Here is a 19,162-nt window from a genome sequence, read left to right on the forward strand (position 1 = left end):
ACAGCCGTTGTGTTCCTTTTTAGACAGATTTTGTTTTTGAAGTTTGGCAACAGTAAGAAAGATTAGATGTTTTGATTTTCTTCAGTGTTGAACATTGAACTGCGGTGCTTAACCACCAGAGTGCCTGGGCGCTATAGCCCTACCCCTCATCGAATAACATGATAAAAGTTTCGAATTATGAGAAATATAACTGAATGTGCTAAATAATTAAATGAGTAAGAGTTTAAATTCATAATTGAATACATATTTTTTCCTTAAGTACCTAATTACTAATCCATACATAATTAACTATTTTTTTAACAACTATTTCACAGAAGAATACATGTACACACAAGAGAAACAAAATACGAAGTGCGACGCCTTAGTGCCACTAGTAAAAACAAAATGCAATCAGGAGGAAAAAAGAACAATATACAATAAAGAATCTGAGCAACAATTTGCATAACACAAATACAAAATTACTTAATACTAACATTTAGGATCGCCCTTCGGCGTTTACTGAAATTGGGGTCCCTAGTATCATAACAAGAGTTAACAACTACAGGATTGTCCAGAAGTTCCTGTTTATCATAAATTCCCTAGATAGGCGGCAAAAAAAATCACAAAGATCCTCTATTCTTAACTCTTTACGAATTAGGCTATTTCGAATGTACCAGGGGGCATTGCATATTATACGCAATACCCCGTTTTGGGCAGCTTGTAACTGCCTTCTCAAACTTTTGCACGAGTATGCCCAGACGAGACATGCATAACTAAGAATTGGACGCAACATGGTTTTGTAAAATAAAGTTTGGCTTTTTTTAAGCAAGAAAATGTAATTGTTTAATTAAAATATTTCTTTTCAACTGTTATAGAATGGAGTCAGATTTAATTTAAAGGCGAGAACGACTGAATGAAATAATATTCAGGTAGAATCAACGCAACACTGTTTGAGGTAGCAAGGTAAAATTGTTGATAACTCATTCAATCTAATTTGAATCTTGATAGCAATTATTTCAGAAATTAAGCCCTAGACCTAGAATATTCCAAGAAACAAGATATAAATAATATTTTTTTACCATTCTTCAAAAGATAAATTTAAAGCGATATCATAGTATACACTTTCATCAATAAGCTTGAGTTAATTTAATAATTTCACACTGATTTTGTTCGTGATAATAAAACAGTAATATTATAAAACGCTGTAAAAGTGAATGGAATGAAATCGAATAAAAATTTAGAACTTTTTCCAGATTTGTTGGTTGGTGGGCACTGTAATCCTCTCTGAGAAATATTGCGCAAGAACTTTAACCGCAATCGCCCCGTTTCAGAAGAAGCAGAAGGCATGGCGAAGAGTGTAAGAGTAGGGAATGATACTTCCAGTGTTTATGACAATTTCTGTTATGTAAATGAACGTCCAGTTGATGATATATCACTAGAATTTTTTTATAAACCTCATACAATAACTCTTTTAACAGTAGCTGTGGGAGCCGTGCTGTATTCAGTCTTCACTCGGTAAGTAGGACTTCCAGTGTTGATATGTTTGTTCGAGCGTTCTATCGCCTTGGAAATATCAATGATTGCAGACCTTGAACTATTTAATTGTTCTTTGAAATTATTTAACATATGTGAGTAATTAAAGCTTGAAGTATATCGTGAAGTAATGTACTTTTAGAGTTATAAGATATGGTGTGTAATTATCGGCACTTTTATGAAAATGCAGATTTTACTTTTGTTGCTGAAATTAATCAGAATTCAGGAACATTTGCGATAATCGATTGACCACTTGACTTACATTTAAAGGGGAACGAAGCCTATAATATGAAACTCCACAGGGTTTTCTCCCAATGTGAAACTAACGAAATATAAGTAACTTTTACATCATCTAACTTATGGAAATGTGCAGTCACACAGTAATGCTCTTTTTTTAATGGTACATCAGAAATTGATGATAAAGTATTGTGTAGAAATTTCTAATGAGCTTTTGATTCCATATAGGAAAAAATATTGCTGTAGATATTCTGAAATTGTTGATAATTATTTTCATATTGCTTTATGGGTAACAATTTGCTAATAAAATACTTCGCAGGAAGTTAATTAGGATAAGGATGAAAATATATGTTGAGTACTGCCAGATACAAAACTCTGATATTACATACATTACATCTGTTTGGATTGCTGACTTTTCTTCTTTTTCTGATTAGAACTTAATTGGTCATGTTCATTTTTGTTGAATTCAGTTTGAAATTAAAATATAAATATTATATTATGACATTGTAATAATATAGTCAGCTTAAAACATAAATACTATTTTTTTCACACTGTTTTAATCTAGTTAACTGTTACTGGGTGGAAGAATTGATTTTAGAATAGAGCTTCAAGTAAACTTTAATTTAACACTGCATATGCAGAAAATTTTTGATCCCATAAAGTATATTAAAATAAAGATTGCTTTATTCTGTATGATAAAAACAAATATTTGTGCATTTAGTCATATTTCTATAGTAATAATTTAATCTGGTCATGCTTTAAAGTCAGGTATCAAAGCACACATTTTGTAGTTTCCATAAAATTTGTTTATATAAAAGTTTTAAATGAGTTATGAATAATATGATAATTCTCATTAAATTCTGCATTTAAACAAGATGATAACATCTTTCCAGAAATTGAAGGAATCCTAATCTTTCAGTTCTTTGTTGATGTGATGATTTTTGTATCATTTGCTTAAAACGAGTTCTAATATCAGAAACTTAATACAAAAAACATGTTGTCTTATCAAACTATTGCTAAATAGTTGCCTGTTGACAGCATTCAGCTATTTAGATAAGAGCAATGTTTAAGGCTAATTTATCTTATTCTTTAACATCAAAATTTTGGTTCATTTTCAAATCTTATTTCTGTAAAAGAGTCTAAGTCAGTCTATCTGAATGATCATTTTTATAAATATGCTGCTTATTCATAGCTGTATTTTGTTTGAAAATGTAAACATATTGTTCATATAAACTGGAAATAAATACTTCATCTTTACATCCAGGTATATTTCATATTTTTAGCTATATTATTTAGGAAAAAAAGTACTATAAACTTTATTTCCTTTTTTACAATTGGTTATTATTCATGAATAAAATACCAGGTAACTTAAAATGAATATAGCGATTACAAGTGGTTAAAACTATATTGAAAACGAATTTATCTTTAAGGTTAACACATAATGTAGAGGGAACTTTAAAATGTTGTATACATATGTCATAGATGTTTTATGTGACTTCCCTTGGTCACACGGACAACATCTAGGTGGCAGTCCATTTCTGTCACCATGCATTCTGAAGCATTTGTTCATTCAAGTGCATTATAAATGCGTACTTTGAGTTCTTAATTTGTTTTGGTCATAGGAGGCACAAACACCCTATCTTTCACATAACCCCATAGAAAAAAAAAAAAATTGCAAGGTGTCAAGTATGGAGATCTCGGTGGCCAAGAGTAGAAGACATCGTTGGCAGCTCCACTTCGATCCAACGCTTTGGAAGATGTTGATTTAAAAATGTGCGACCCTCCGTACTCCAGTGTGGGGGTATTCCATCTGTGCTGAAAGATGTAATCCGTGGAATCAGAGTCTCTAGCTGTGGCATTAACCATATGTCCAGCATGCCTAGCTAAATATTTGATGTCGCACATTGAAAATAAAAGGACCACACAATTTACGTGATGAGATCGGGCAGAACACATTAACTTTTGCTGAGTCATGTTCATGTTCAATTACAGTGGAAAGCTTCTCCATACTCCATATTCGACTGTTATACCGGTTAACCTTCCACTTATGTGAAAGGTTGATTCATTGCTAAAAATCAGACAATTGGCCCATTGTTTCATCCTCCATGCTTTCCAGCATAAACGTAGTGTAATTCATAAGTTTGCCATAGTCTTTCTGTTTCAATTGCTGCACAAGTAGAATGATGTACAGTTTCGTTTGCAGCCTGTTTCTGAAAACACGCCATATCATTTTTTGTGGCATTTGTAACTACTGCCTTTGTACATTGATTTCCATGGGCTTCATTCATACGTGCAGCAAATTCTTTCTTTGTTATCTGCTGAAACACTTAGCCTTCCACTACTTTGCACAGACATCCTGTTTCGGTTAATCTTCGGATTATGGTAACTTGGTGATTTTTTGGCGAAAAGTTGGCAACTAACCCTGCTACAGCAACCTGCTAGTTTTTTTTTTGGATGCCATTTTGTTTTCACGAAGTAAAGGCATTTTTTTTTTTTTTTTTTTTTTACTCAACATTTTTTCCCAACAATCTGCTAGCCGAATTATGCTTATGCTAGAACTTTTATGGAACAAATGTACTTAATCATGACAAAGATTAGGAGAAAGTGCAGAATCGCCCACTGCTTGCCACGTTTTTAAGAATTGCACATTCACGGTATCATCCATGTACACTTCGACCTATTTTCACTTAAAAAAAATCCCAGAATTGCACAAAAATGCCATTGTGCGCACTCTTGACTTTATCCATGGTACACTGCTAAAGTCCTAGCTAGTAAGTAACCTTTATCGCCTTACCAAAATATCGCCAAACTACCTGTTACCATATTCCAAAGATTAGCTAGCCCCTGTTTCTTTAAACATATGATGCCATCTGCGTATGTTGTTCTCATTTGGAGGTTCTTGTTTGTTATGCTGACGAAATCTTCTCTGCACTATTATAATAGAATGACATTTTTCAAATTCTAACACGCAGAATGCTCTCTGCATTTGACTCTCCGTTTTTACTTATGAGACGCCCGCAATGAACAGGTTTCTTGTCATTGCGAAGTTTCAACTTGCGTAGGCTTCTGTTTCACTGCACCTGCGCCTTATGTAAAGAAATTTTGTAGTTACGTCTACATTCTGTGTTACTCTTATCGATAAATTCTTTTTTATTTTACTCTTCTCGATAAATTCTTTTTTATTAAATAGTTATAGCCATTTGTAACCGCTATATTCATTTTGACTTACCCTGTATTTTCTTTTTCCAAAATATGGAACTGCAGATTTATTTAAACACAAATAAATTGAATTAAATAAGATTGATTTAATTATATCATTTAGGTACTTTTATCTTCTGATTAATGTAGGTGAATTGTTATTTCTGTGTAGATTCCTTGCTGATTTGCTTATAAGTAACATTTTGTCAACACTAACAATAAATTCTATTTTGCCAGTACAAAAGGAGTTGGTCACATTTTATTAAAACAGCAACTTGATAATACAAGAGGTACCCTTCTCTCTAACCCCAGTATCTTGTAGAATTAAACCCACATCATCAGAATTATCCTTGGCACTGATAATCTAGGCTTGCTAAAAATTTGCAATTATTGTAGGTGGAATGCATTATCATGATGAATTCATACACCGTTTTTCAAATTTCACTGTTGTATAGTGCTTATCATTTATTAAATTCACTTTTATTAATAAGCTAAGCCGATTTGGAACTACTCTGATATGCGCGCTCAAGTCGCCAAATTTCTTGCCAAACATTTTTGGCGAGAAACTCCACGCTGCCATATTACTATCTAAATTTTTTGTCTACATTTCAAACTTTAAGCCTAAAATGTCTCCAAAAACCACGTTTTGAACACACAATTTAAGCTAAAAATCCAAAATAAAAACAAAAATTTAGATAGCAAAAACGTAAAGTTTCTAACCAAAAATATTTGACAAGAATCCATGTACACAGCGATATGTTTTAATTTAAAAAAACATCTACAAATGGCACAATCTAGGCAACAAACAAATCTGCAAACTACACACATCTGTCTTTAATAAATTAACATAACAACAATAAATTTCAATGAATACCATGTACAGATATGTTTGGGTCTCATCCCAAATAACACACTAATAAATTCGCTGGCTCTTACTTTATTAATTCTCTTAATTAGTTACAATCCCTCATTATTAACTCGTAGCTGTGACCAGCCCTCTTACACCGTCGATGGCGATTCTCAAACTCGTCTGCTTATCATTACAGATGCGCAGATTACATTACAGGTGCGCAGGCGCGAACATGCTGCCCCGCGTTGCACTGCTTAGCTTTCAACTCTTGTAATTAAGATATAGCATAAAAAATTAAAGCATTCTGTTTAAACTTTAAAAAAAAAAATCTACAAATTGCACAATTTAGGCAACGAACGAATCTACGAACTACTCGCACCTCGCTTTAATAAATTAACATAACAACAATAAATTTCAAAGAATACATGTACACAGCATTCTGTTTCAACTTTAAAAAACATCTACGAATTGCACATTCTAGACACTATGCACTAATCAACAAAATAAACTAAAATAAATTTTAAACAATTAAAAAAAACAATAACGACAGAAATTCATACTAAAAAAACAATGGACATTCTACAAAATAAGAACAAGAGTAAAATAAAATGCACTTACCATGAATTAATGCTTTTTCGAATAGCAGGAATACAAATTTCATACCGCCTTTAACATGCCGCCACGTAATCACTATCGTATTTATATGACAGCCAGACACACTATCCAGAAAATTCATACTGTGGTTCACAAATAAGTAAAATCACAAATCCCTACTTATATCATGCACAGCCACTAAAAATAATCTCCCAGACTCTCTTTTCACTCCTCCAAATACCCACTGCCCCTCAACAGGATGGCCACAATGATATTTTCTTTTGCCAAACTTCAATTGCCATACAACACACAATCGTGCCAAAAACCAGCACAGAACACATATCGCCACATTTGGTGAAATTAGAGCGTATATCAGAGTTATATCGCCACTTCAAATTTCCAGGAACAAAAACAAATACATACAAATCGGTAGAAAAACTGTTCTTTACGAAACTCATCTCTTGTGCGTATAGAACTTAGATTGTCAAAAGACTGATTCTTCAGTGCCAAAATATCCTACTTATAACTATCAAAGCTATTTATGGTTTGATGAAGTTCATAGTTCACAATGTTGAAGAATTCAATTGCTTGCTTCTACACACTGAGGTTCGCTGGCTTTCCAAAGACGCCTGCCTCAATAGGTTCTGGAATCTTAACTCTGTACTTGAGCTCCCTGAAGAGAAAATTGCAGCTCTGAAAGACAAAGTGCTATAATTTAAGATTGATTTTGCTTACATGACTAATTTTTCACAGAATTCATTGGAAATAATTTGTAGCTTCAAGGCAAGGAGCTGAATTTGATCACAGCAAAATCTGTTATTTCTGCCTTCTTAAAAAAACTCACTTTGTGGAAGCCAGTTTCCAATCTTCGCTGATCTGCATAAGAGCAATGAAATATGTTTACTGTCAACCCCTTTAGTCTTTGCACAAGAACTTTTCTGAGAGGATTGAGGATATTCCTGGAAGTTCCTCAGGGGGTAACGAACCCTTTTATGAATAGAGACAGCAAAGGTTCAGCTTCAGGAGGAACTGGTCGAATTTTCAACTAATGAAACTTTGAAACCCAGCTTCCAGAATGGTGATAGTCTCACAGAATTTTGGCTTCAAGATAACATTAGTCACCTCTATACAAGAGGCCGCCCTTCCTCCTACCTTGTTGATTGAGGAATCAGTGCTGTGTCTGATCTAATTAAAAAAAAAAAAAAAAAAAAAAAAGTTGACTTCAAATTGTGGAAAGAAAGGACTTGCACCTTCATCTCTCTAAAAATATTGAACTTAATGTTCAGAATTTCGCTCTGAAGCATTAACATAACATATGGAAATTCCAGCACAAGATAACTTGTATTATCGCTCTTCTTCAGGACATCCAATACGAGTCATCTCATAGTTTCTTGATTTGCCACTTTTGCGTCTTTGCGAGTTACTCGCTTAATGCTTGTTTTAGATGTACTGAGGCAACAAGTCAAAGTATGTCTGTACGAATCAACACTCGTAGTGGGCTTCTGCGAAAAGCTTTGTCTAAGAAAAGCAGACTACGAGATAATTTGTAAAACCCTTTTTTCGACAAAAAAAAAAAAAAAAAAAAAAAAAATCGTGTAAACTTTTTAATGATTGTTACAAATCATTATTAGTATTTTTAATAATATGATTAAATCAATTTGACTTCTCGGACCGGAATCCGAGAAGTGCCATGACAGTCAACATGTTAAGCACATCCCACTGATCATACTTGATTGCTTCATTCATATAAATATATTGACTCTCTTAGTCTGTTTTTTTTTTTTTTTTTTTCAATTTTTTCTGAGATTGGTCATTTCAATTTTAACGAAAGGATTGTTAAGGCAAAACTATCGTTAAATCAAACAACTTTGATGTGCAAGGTCTATTGAAAAAAATTTACTTAGAATTTTTGCTTTTTATAATTCAGGAACCTCCCTTTCCCCATACCTAAATTGCAGGAATTTCAGAAGAGAAATGAAAAAGCCTTGAAAATTTTTTTGTTCTTTGGAGGGGCGGGGGGCATCAGCTTTGAAAAGAATGAGCATCACTGATTTAGAAAGCTGTATATTTTTTTCTTTCAGAAATGATGATAATATACAGAACAATCTATGGGATGGTGTGCGATGTGTGTGTTTCTTCTTCTTGATAATTAGTGTATTAGCATTTCCTAATGGTAAGTGTAGTGTCACTTTTCGTGTATCAGAGTAATTTTATTTTAAAATTACATTATCTAGATATAGTAAAATTTACTTAATTTTAAAATTTTGCCTATATTTTTGTGTTATTAGAGATTGCGTTATTTATAATCAGTATTTAAATAAATAAAAAAAAAACTCTTCCTTTTGCAATTCATGTAAATGTTAGTGTTTTATTTGTTTGTAATTTTGTATTTTTATTTATCTATTCGTAATTTGGTACTTTCTGATTATTTGCATTCCCATCGGAAAATCGTGAAGTATTGACTTGGCAAAGCAGTATGTTGCCAGAGTAGTTATGTGCAATCCATGTGGTATTTTAAAAAAAAGTACTTATGTGGCAACTCGGCACATGTCTATTTTAGCAAGTTTGTGATACAGAATTTGTACTATGCCAAGTTTGTGTGATTAATTCTGTGATTTTTATGAAGCTAAAAATACATTGCTGTGTACCTGGGAAGAACAACGGTGTGAAAAAGATATTCAGGTATGCTCATAGCACATTTTTGTTCCAGCAATTGCACAATGCTGAGTTTGAACAATTCGTTGATATTATTAAAATCAAAAATATATCATTGTGTACATGGGGAGAAATAACAGTGTAAAACAAAGATTTCTCGGAACGGGATTGTTTCGGTACTGACTTTTTGCATTTTAAATTTTATTGATTGACTACTGTTGCATGAAATTCTTTGTGTACCACCATATTTATGCATACTCACAACTGAAACAAAATACAGTTCAAAGCAATAAAACTGAATATAAATTTCTTACTTTGATTTTTCGTACATTCATAGGGTTTCACTGTCATTGTCTAAAATCCAAAACTACTACTGTAAAATTAGCAAAATAACACTTTTTTATTATACATACGATCAAAATCTAAATCATGAAACACAGCATAAACAAAAAAGTGAAGAAAAGAGTCATTTTTGAATGTCATTAAGCATGTGTAAATACCCAAATTCTATTCAAAAAGTTCCATTTCATATTAAGACTAAACACTTCCTTAAATTCTAAGCTGGAAATCTTGTATCTGCCAACTCTGGTATCAAAATTTGTTGCCAGAGTTGACATGTGGTAATTTATTGGAAACTTGATGACATTTTGGAAGTTTTCAGAAGTAGTATTTTCAAGACCTTAGAAACAGTTTTTTCTTGAAAGGTCCAGTCATCTGCCTTCCTCCTTGGTAAAGGTATAAATAGAAGGCTTAGAAGTGCTGTTTAGTCAATTAAAAATTGAATGCTGGTTTAGAGTAATATGCTGTTAGGTACAATACATTTCTCAATGATTTAAATTTTTTTTTGTGCAAGCAGTTTTATAGTGTATGATAAGTGCTTTGCATTAAGAAGAATTTCAAGCTATTTCTGTGTTCTTGATCTATATGAGCTGTTTTTCTTACCGGTATAAACTTATCCTCTGAAATTAAAGTAATGTTTTGAATTTCCCTTTTCCTCTGCCTGGTGTGAATATGAGCAATGTTCATTCCTTCAGAAAATTTCACTTTCTTTAGATAAATAATATCTAACTACCATATCAATTTTTAATTTTCTTGTATATTTTAATTTAGATTTAAAATTTTAAGTATTCATTCAGATGTCAATTTCAGCCAAAGGCAATTGATTATTTTTCTTATATCCACTAAATTTATGTATTTTATTGGTTTCTACAATAATTTCTGTTTTTATTTTCAATTTATAAATTCACAAAATTACCTGTTTTGGGATAATTTAACACTTTTAATCATATACATATAATTTTTGCTTACTGCTGACTGATCAAGCAATTAGTACTTTATTTGCTTTCTTATATTTTCCTGGAAATGCAAGTTGCTGATTCTGATATCTTTTCAGGACCATTCATCAGACCCCATCCTGCAATATGGAGATTAGTTTTTGGTAGAATATTTTTTAATTATTTTACTTAATTATATATTTGTTCATTATAAAATTTTCATTTTTGGAAATATAAATATGAATTTTTGTTAATATAATTTTTCAGTTTCAGTAGAATGAAAGTTTTTCAGGGTTACTTACTGTTCTGTAATCTTATTATACACTACAAATTCATTTCTGTATTAAATTTTTTAATTGGAAGGTATTTGTGATTAAGTTATTGTAATTGAAATAATCTGAAATATTTTCCTGCTGTGAGTTGATAAAATTAGCATTCTTTTCTTAGTCATTTGTTTAAACATGGAAATTTAATAATCCACAAATTACTTAGTGCTTATCTTTAAAGTAATATTTAATCTGATTTTATTATAATGAACTACTATCATATATATATTTTAAAAATTTCATCTGCTGATTTTGTGCTGATGCCTTTTATGGATGTAATTAAAAACATTTTCATTGTTTATTAGAAAAATAACGACAATTTATTTTACTAATGTAGACTTTTTTTTCCCCAGGTTTGAGTGTAATATATCTGCTGGGTCTCCTTTTTATCTTATTTCAGAGTTATGATACTGTTAAAGGCATCATGTACTGGTTTTATCCTGATCTTGTTGATTTTAGAATTGATACTGAGAAGGTTAGCTATATTTTTCATTTATCTTACTTTTGTTATTTTATTCTATTCTGTTAGGTTGCCCCCTTCAGTGGGATTCTGTTCTTGTATTTAAGAAAGATTCCATTTAATGCTAATTTAACCCTCTGAGCGGCACAGGATTTTAGATCCATCATGAAAACCGGTATTTAAACAGTATTTATTAATTGAATTTGTGTAATTACTTATTTTAGTCCATATTTTCATAAACTTGCATTCATTAAGATGTTATTTACATTATTAAAGAAAATAAAGAAAATATCTTAAATTATAAGCCAATATATGTCAAGTAGCAGAACTTCTGATGACCGGATAAAGCTGGTCGTAACGCTCAGAGGGTACATGATGATGTTTTAGCAATTCTGTGTGAAATATATTCATTTAAAATGAATAAAATTTATTTTTACTTCATAGGAAATACCTAAATATATTTAGTAATTTTTAATAGTAATTTTTATAATCATTTGTTCTGTATTCAGTTTTATGTATATATGTAAAACATGTGAATATTTGGATTAATATGTTGTACAATTTTTTTCAGGAGTATGGTGTAAATTGTTCTGATGTTACTATAGAGAGAGTTTGGAGTCATGTTGACGTTTTTGCATTTGGACATTTTTTTGGATGGGCAATGAAAGCTATGTTGGTTAGACATTATGGTATTTGTTGGACTATAAGTGTTACTTGGGAAATAACAGAAGTAAGTGGCTTATATTTTATGGTTCATTATTTTTATAAATTTGCTGCTCAGATTGCAAAATGATTAGTGACTCTGATTGATGTAACAAAGGGCCCGCATTTGAATCCAAGAGAAGGCATGTATATAAATTGTCTGTCCATTCATAGGAGGCAACAGTGGCCCACCTGTTAGGTGCCTCTGTAATAAAGTGACCACTCTTCCACCTTTGTAGTGGCCAATGCCTATAATGGCTAGTGCTTGCCATTGCAAGGGAGAGGGAGCAAAGAAACTTTTATAAAATTTATTTCATTTGTTATTAATTTTATAAAATTTATTTCATCTGCTTTTTCTCGTAGTACTAAATTACTCCATGCCATAAATCAAGTTTACCAACTCGGAGTTCTTTAAAATTTTTTTAAAATTTGCATTCTTTTTTTTTTTTTTTTTTTTTTTTTTTTGCTTATTTTAAGGTTAAATAAACGTGTTCTGTTTCTTCTTGTTTTGTACAATTTGTACATCCAACGATTTTTAAGACCCATTTTGTAATATTTTTTAGGCTAGACCATTTTTTAAACCTTTACCCAAAGCACATTTATTTTTTGGCCTATTAATTACTGTGATTTTTTTCTTCCCCCCCCCATATCGAGCTTTCACCAACATCAAACAACCTTGCTAATCCATTGTTTTTTGGGTCAGAAGTGCAATCTTACCTAAATTATGACCCCTTTTTCCCAAAACTTTAGAATAACATACTTTTGCACATCTGCATTAAATACAATCCCTGCTCTTTGCAGAATTATTTACTCTGTCAAAGCATTTCTTCCCCTATACATGTTGATCCCATTATCGCTTCTCAGTTCAGTATACCATTGATCAAAAGCCTGTGAAAAATATTCCCAGCAATGAATGACTTCAAAAGGTAAACATCACACATCTATCTTTCAGGTTTCTTTTTAAAGAAAAGGGTGCACGTTATGTGCTTAATATACTTAAAAATTAAAAATTGTGGTTTGAAATTATGGGTGTGCAGTATTTTTCTCTTGCTTATTATCTTGTTATAATGTATAATATGTAGTATATAAATTTACTATTGATAATTTGGACGTAATTTAAAATCTGAAACCTTTCAGATTTTCTTTTCTTTCTTTTTTTTTTTTTTTTTTATTTTAAAATCATCTGTATATTTTTATTTGTTTTCTCTCCCATCTTTTTTATCTGGCTTTTCAAATTCATTTAAAAAAATTTAAAGTTTTCTTTTCTTCTTTTGAATTACAAAACTGTTGTCTGTATACCTTTCCTTCTCACATAAGCTTGATCTGTCTGTCACCCTGCGGGTAGAAAAACTTAGGAGGTTCAAAACAAGATATGTCTACTTCATCTGTGTATATATAATGCAGAGTGTATGAATAATGCACATACAAATTTACATTTTTATTCCAATCTTGATGAAATTATGTGCACTTGACCTAAAAAACAAGAGAAAGTTCATCTCTGCATAAGATTTTGAGGAATCACCTCACGACATCTACACTCAGGACATTTATATTAGAATGGTGTGCTTAGAACTCCCATCTTACACATCACCAATCTTAGGTTCACATCTCCATTGTCGTGTTCCTATTATCAATCAGGGGAGGTCATACATGCTAAAGAAATTCATATTTGTTTTTTTTACAAAAAATAGTAATTTATTCTGTTCCTATTTCCTTTATAGATCATTGAAAGCATTTAATTTCAACACTTGATGTTCAAATCCTGTGGATGGGCTGGCTGCATGGGTGTTTTCATGTTTTTCCCATGTGTAACATGTGTACAAGCTCCACGAAGGCATCCCTTCCCTTAGGCAAATAGCTTTTGCTCTAATCACATAAGCCAAACTTAATTTTCATGTGCAGAAGTGTGTATGAACCCTGAAAATCACAAATGTTACGCTATTTTATTAGACTAAAACATTCCTGAAACAATAATGTAGTGGCAGTTGGCAAAAAACTACAGAAATACTGGAGGTGGTGAATGAGGTCATAGTGGGGCACTAGAATGATCAGATGAGATATTTAACCAGTATTAAAGTAAGATTATGTTGTTTTGTTCTATTTTTACCATTCTCTGATGAAATATCCACATAACACTTTGAAAAAATTATGGACTAGTCTGTTATATATAGTTTTTTAATTGAAAAAAGTGATTAAACATCTGATAAAAAGTGTACTACTGTACACAGTCCAGACATCCAGTATCAAGAACGATCTAATATCCAGACCTATGATCATCAGTACATTTTTTAAAAAACAAGATTTCAGAATGCAGAATATTCCAGAAAAACCAGATGTGTCATAAAAGTGATTTTTTTCCAGACTGAGATCTGTACGTCACAAGTGCTGGCTGGGGAATGATTCCCCAGCCAGCACTTGTGACCAATGACAACACATTGATTGACTTTAGGTGTGATCTCACTTTCAGCCATTGAGTGGTTGTATAGGTAGAAGAGGTTAATATTTCTCTGTTTTACCTAAACAATGAGTGAAACCCCTAAACATATTTCTTTGGAGTGGAATAATGCTAATACTGGTTTTCTTTCATTAGCTTAACAGCAAAAAGAGCGGGAAAATTAGATTTGGAAGGAATTAAGTTCAGTTAACTAAGCTAATTAATTAATAACTAATCTTCAACTATTTTGGTCCAGCTCATTAATTTTTGTAGGCTGTGTTTATTGCAGCTATCTTATCCAAATTAAGGTTTGAATTTTTGGTTACGTTGAAAAGGCTTTTCAAGTTTTGGAGCTATAGCAGGACCCACAAAGTGAAAGCTTATTTGGTACTTCCCTTCTGTAATGCTTTGGTGAGATAAAATGGTCTTGGTACAATTTGAACTTAAGAAAATGCAATTTAAAAAAATAGGAAAAACAGCAACCTTATTTTGTCATGAATTTTGAATGCTGCAGAAGACAGAATTTCCCAGTTAATGGAATTTATGAAGAAATGTTGAAGTGACATTAAAAATGAAGGTATAACAAAAGTTTTTCATTGTGTTGACAGTGACCTATAATAAATAGTGAAATTTGTAGAATGGTTTTAAATGTAAACTTATCACTACTGACAGTGACTAAGTTGTTTTTGGTGCCCACCAGCGGCCGAGCGGTAACGTCGCTGAACACTGGTAGTTTGGTCCGAGGTTCGAATCCAGCGAACGGGCTGTTTGCATGGGTGTTTGCGTGGTTTTCCCCTTGTGTAATGTGTATATGAGCCAATTTCCCTTAAAAAGTCCTCCGCGAAGGCATCCCTCCCTTAAGGCAGATAGCTCTCGAGTGCTTTGCCGTAATGTAATAAACCAAACCAAACCAAGTTATTTTTGAAAATGTAAAGATGTAGATTGACAATTTAGATGGAAATTTTGACAGAGCATTTGGGGCTGGATCAATGGAACTTTATAACTGATCACGAAATTGTGTCTATATATGAAATTAAAGAGAAAATATTAGCACAAAACATAAAAAGCATCAACAGCTTTTATTGAAAAGAAGTCTTTAATAAAACAAGCAAATAAATATTGAACCCCATTTTTCGCCTCTAAGTTTTGATTCCCTTAAGGTCATAAAGGCTTCATTATTTCATAAACAGCTATTTCGTATTTTTAATTTTGTAGTTTCTTAATGTAATTTTACTGAATTTAAATTATGATCTAAAATCCAGAATTGAAGTTCTCATAATTCTGGATGTAGGACCTTTGTAATTATTTAACCTTTTGAACACCATGACTGCTTTTATCTGATCATGAGATTTTCTGTTACTTAAGATACTGACTTGTATTTAAAATATTTTTTCTGGTATATTTTCTAGTGATCAAACTATTATCCTAATATATGGAAACTTATGAAATCAAACAGTAAAATATGTAATTATATAAATCTAGCTAATAAATGTTGCTTGAATACAACTTTTCCGTGGTAGGTCCAAACAACCATGACTCTAGGAGTGTTAATTAAAACTTATTTTAAGTTGTATAGTTGCATCATTCATTTAAACGGGTTTTCTCTCCCCCTTTTTTAATCATGGTTTATATGAATTGATCATTTTAATACAGCCATTTTTTTTGTATTTTTGGCTATTTATCCATACTTATGCATTAATTAGCAGGCATGGATAATTAGGCATATGATGCCTAGGTATCCATCTAATTAATGCATAAAATTTCTTTTTCTTAACCTTTCGCTACACTGATATTTGGAATGTATCATATATTATTAATGTTAAAATAGCATTATGTAATGTAACTGCAATTAGTCTAAAAGTAAATTCATTCATATTTTTACCTTTTTAAGCACTTTAGCTTTGAATTTTATTCATATGTCAGGGAGTTAATATGTAAGTATTTTCTTGCTAGGTGGCTTTTGCTCATCTGCTTCCCAATTTTGTGGAATGTTGGTGGGATGCATTAATTCTGGATATACTGTTGTGCAACGGTACTGGAATTTATTTGGGCATGGTTTTATGCCGCAAATTGGAGAATGAAACATATGAATGGGAAAGTATCAAGTGAGTAAAGCATTATTTTTTACGTAGTGTTTCTCAAACATTTCAAGTCATCTCTTCTTGACTGAAACGTTTTTTAGGGAGGCCTTAGTCACTATACATTAATTGTATATATATTTTTAATATAATTTTAATTAAATATGTAAGATATTTTAATTTGTAATAGTTCCCAAAATATTTCTTAATTTGAATATTTCTTCTACCTTTCTGAAAAATAAGCCATTCAAAATTTTACTCTGTATTCCATAGATATTTCATATATGTGAATTTCTTTTCAGGTCCATTCCAAGCACCAAAGGAAAAATTCGTAGAGCTGTATTACAGTTTACACCTGCTAGGTAAGGTACAACACAGTTAAATGATTATTTGTTTTTGTATTGTCATGCAACCTAATATTATATTAATCACTTTTTCTTTTCTCTTCTCACCATATAACGTGGCATGATGTTAATTGTTTTTCTTTAGTTGGACTCATGTTCGGTGGCTTGATCCCAATTGTACTTATATGCGTTTCTTTGCTGTTTATCAACTTGTTCTGTTTTGGCAGGTAATTTTTTTTTTTTTAATGACTTTTGTTTCCTTTTGTGTGTGGTTAGAATGAAAAAACTGCAGATGCATGCCAAAAAAAAAATTACATAGTGTAAACTTCCGATTAACTTGTTCAGTGTTGTAGATAACCGGCTTTGGTTAACTGATGGTCAATTTGAGGGCAGTTAAAAAATCAAAGAAAAGAAAAATAATTAATATTGTAATAATTAACAGAAGAATACTTTTAACAGCCCATCCATGTTTTCAAGCCATTTAATGTAAAGAATAAGTTAAGTTGATTATAAAAATTTAAATCATTCAAAACAAAAAGAACTTGCTTTAAGAAATGGAAGAAACATCATTAGGAATGAAGAAACTAAGTTATAAATGGCTTTAAAGAACAATATTTATTATATAACTTAAATAATGTCATTGAATTCAAACTTGAAAAAAGAAGTGGGTTAGAATTTAATTTTTTGGCAAATATTTTCTTTTATAACTTTACCTTTTTTTTTTTTTCTCCTAAGAATAGTGATCTTATTTTGTAGATGATTTAAATTTACTAATGCTGTGACATCTGTTTTCACAATGCTGTTCTCCCATGTACTTTCCCCCCCCCTCTTTTTTGTAATTTTTCATGTACCATTTTATTTTATTTTAACTGATAGTTTATGACAGTATTTTTCCATTGTTCTGAGACAACAAGCTTAACTTTTCTTTTTAAAAAGGCTTACTTAATTGGGAATTGATTGTTATTTAATGCAAACTCTTAATCTAAATATATTGTTATTAGGAAAAAGGGAGGAACCCTTTTTATCTCCAGTGCGCGGAACTGTGCATCGGAAAAGATATTCTCATTTAAAAATTATTTTGCCACATTGCTGTTGAACTGAATTTTATGGTTTAAGTGCAAAGAACATGATATTTAATAAATAAAGGTAACACATAACCCCTGTTAAATTATTAAAATTTAAAAAAATACCCCTTTGGACGTAATTTAAAATCTGAAACCTTTCAGATTTTTTTTCTTTTTCTTATTTCTAAAATTTCTCTTGTTTAAATATTTTATTATCTGTACCTTGTTTATGATCATACCGCAGCATTATTTATTCACTGATAAGGAAATTGCTTGAAATATTCATGTGTGAGGACAAAAACAACTACAGTTTTTGGAGAAATAGGTGTTTAAAAACATCTTCATTCTTAATTGTATTCTGCCTTCAGCAGAATTCCGATTCTTAATTTCACTTCAGCACTAAATAAAGTACCTCATTAATGAAGAAACAATCATTTTAGCATAAATTTATGTGATTAATAATTTGGCTCCATAGCAGCAAAACTTTTCCAAATACATCTCAAACTGAAACATTCTACATAGAAACAGTTGATTTTATGACTACTAATATTTTATATCTCTAATGCCAACTTGACAAATTATTATTTATTATATTTTGCTGTCATTACCATATGTTTATCTACACATGACAACTTGAGTAATGACTCGTGCAGCAATGCCTACACAATTTTTTTATATTACTATTTGAATAACAAAGAGTATGGAAACCTTTTATGTTGACATTACATTTGGCGATAATTACAGATTTAATTTAAATGCGCTAAATGTTGACAAAGTAAAATGTAACAAAAATTGCTTTCCATTTGCTAATAATAGATTTTGTTAATGATACTTATAGGCCAAAAGATTACATTTAGTGCTATTTTGAATTAAGAATAACTAATTTTTCTATTCTAGTGCCTGTGCCAAAGCTCCTATGGCTGCACTGGGCAACAGAATTTAGGGAAGACAAAATTTTTAGAATTTAGAGAAGTACTGAGTAAGGAATGATAAAATTTGTAGAATTTAGGAAAAGTAATGGGAGTCAAAATTTAAGAGTGGAAAAAATTATGTACTTCAGGAGGTCCTTGGTAGCCGAATTTAAAACTTGCAGAGACTGCATCAGGCGGCAAAATACCTAGCACTTGCCCTTAGTAAGCTTAAGTATATGTGGGAATTTATTTATTCAGGACTCAGATAAGCCTTGATCATGTGCTCTTGTACATGATCTTCTCTACTTCTTAGTAGACGTAAGTATAAAAAGTGTCTTATCTAATTCTTAGTAGACGTAAGTATAAAAAGTGTCTTATCTACTTCTTAGTAGATGTAAGTATAAAAAATAACTAAATTAATACAATTAGGTTTAATTGTCTGTCTCAGTGCGCGAAAGAAGACAAAATTTAACGGATCATTTTGTCTTTCATCTCCAGTCTCATGCTACATAGCCAGCAATGT

General features: G+C 31.3%; 1 protein-coding gene across 1 annotated transcript in view; it reads left to right on the plus strand.

The window, feature by feature from the left end:
- Positions 1 to 1,296: 1,296 nt before the first annotated feature.
- Positions 1,297 to 19,162, plus strand: part of Pss (phosphatidylserine synthase 1 homolog l(3)77CDf) — a 51,942-nt gene continuing 34,076 nt past the window's right edge. Inside the window, exons 1-8 of the mRNA XM_085812806.1 lie at positions 1,297 to 1,494; positions 8,473 to 8,564; positions 10,440 to 10,484; positions 11,000 to 11,121; positions 11,678 to 11,836; positions 16,196 to 16,347; positions 16,623 to 16,682; positions 16,810 to 16,891. Of these exons, the coding sequence (XP_085668932.1) occupies positions 1,325 to 1,494; positions 8,473 to 8,564; positions 10,440 to 10,484; positions 11,000 to 11,121; positions 11,678 to 11,836; positions 16,196 to 16,347; positions 16,623 to 16,682; positions 16,810 to 16,891 (882 nt within the window). The 5' untranslated portion in view covers positions 1,297 to 1,324. The remainder of the gene's footprint in view (positions 1,495 to 8,472; positions 8,565 to 10,439; positions 10,485 to 10,999; positions 11,122 to 11,677; positions 11,837 to 16,195; positions 16,348 to 16,622; positions 16,683 to 16,809; positions 16,892 to 19,162) is intronic.

This window comes from Stegodyphus dumicola, chromosome 3 (genome assembly GCF_044657685.1).
Source record: "Stegodyphus dumicola isolate Sdum_Otavi_A_Nest chromosome 3, ASM4465768v1".
Classification (NCBI taxonomy): Eukaryota; Metazoa; Arthropoda; class Arachnida; order Araneae; family Eresidae; genus Stegodyphus; species Stegodyphus dumicola.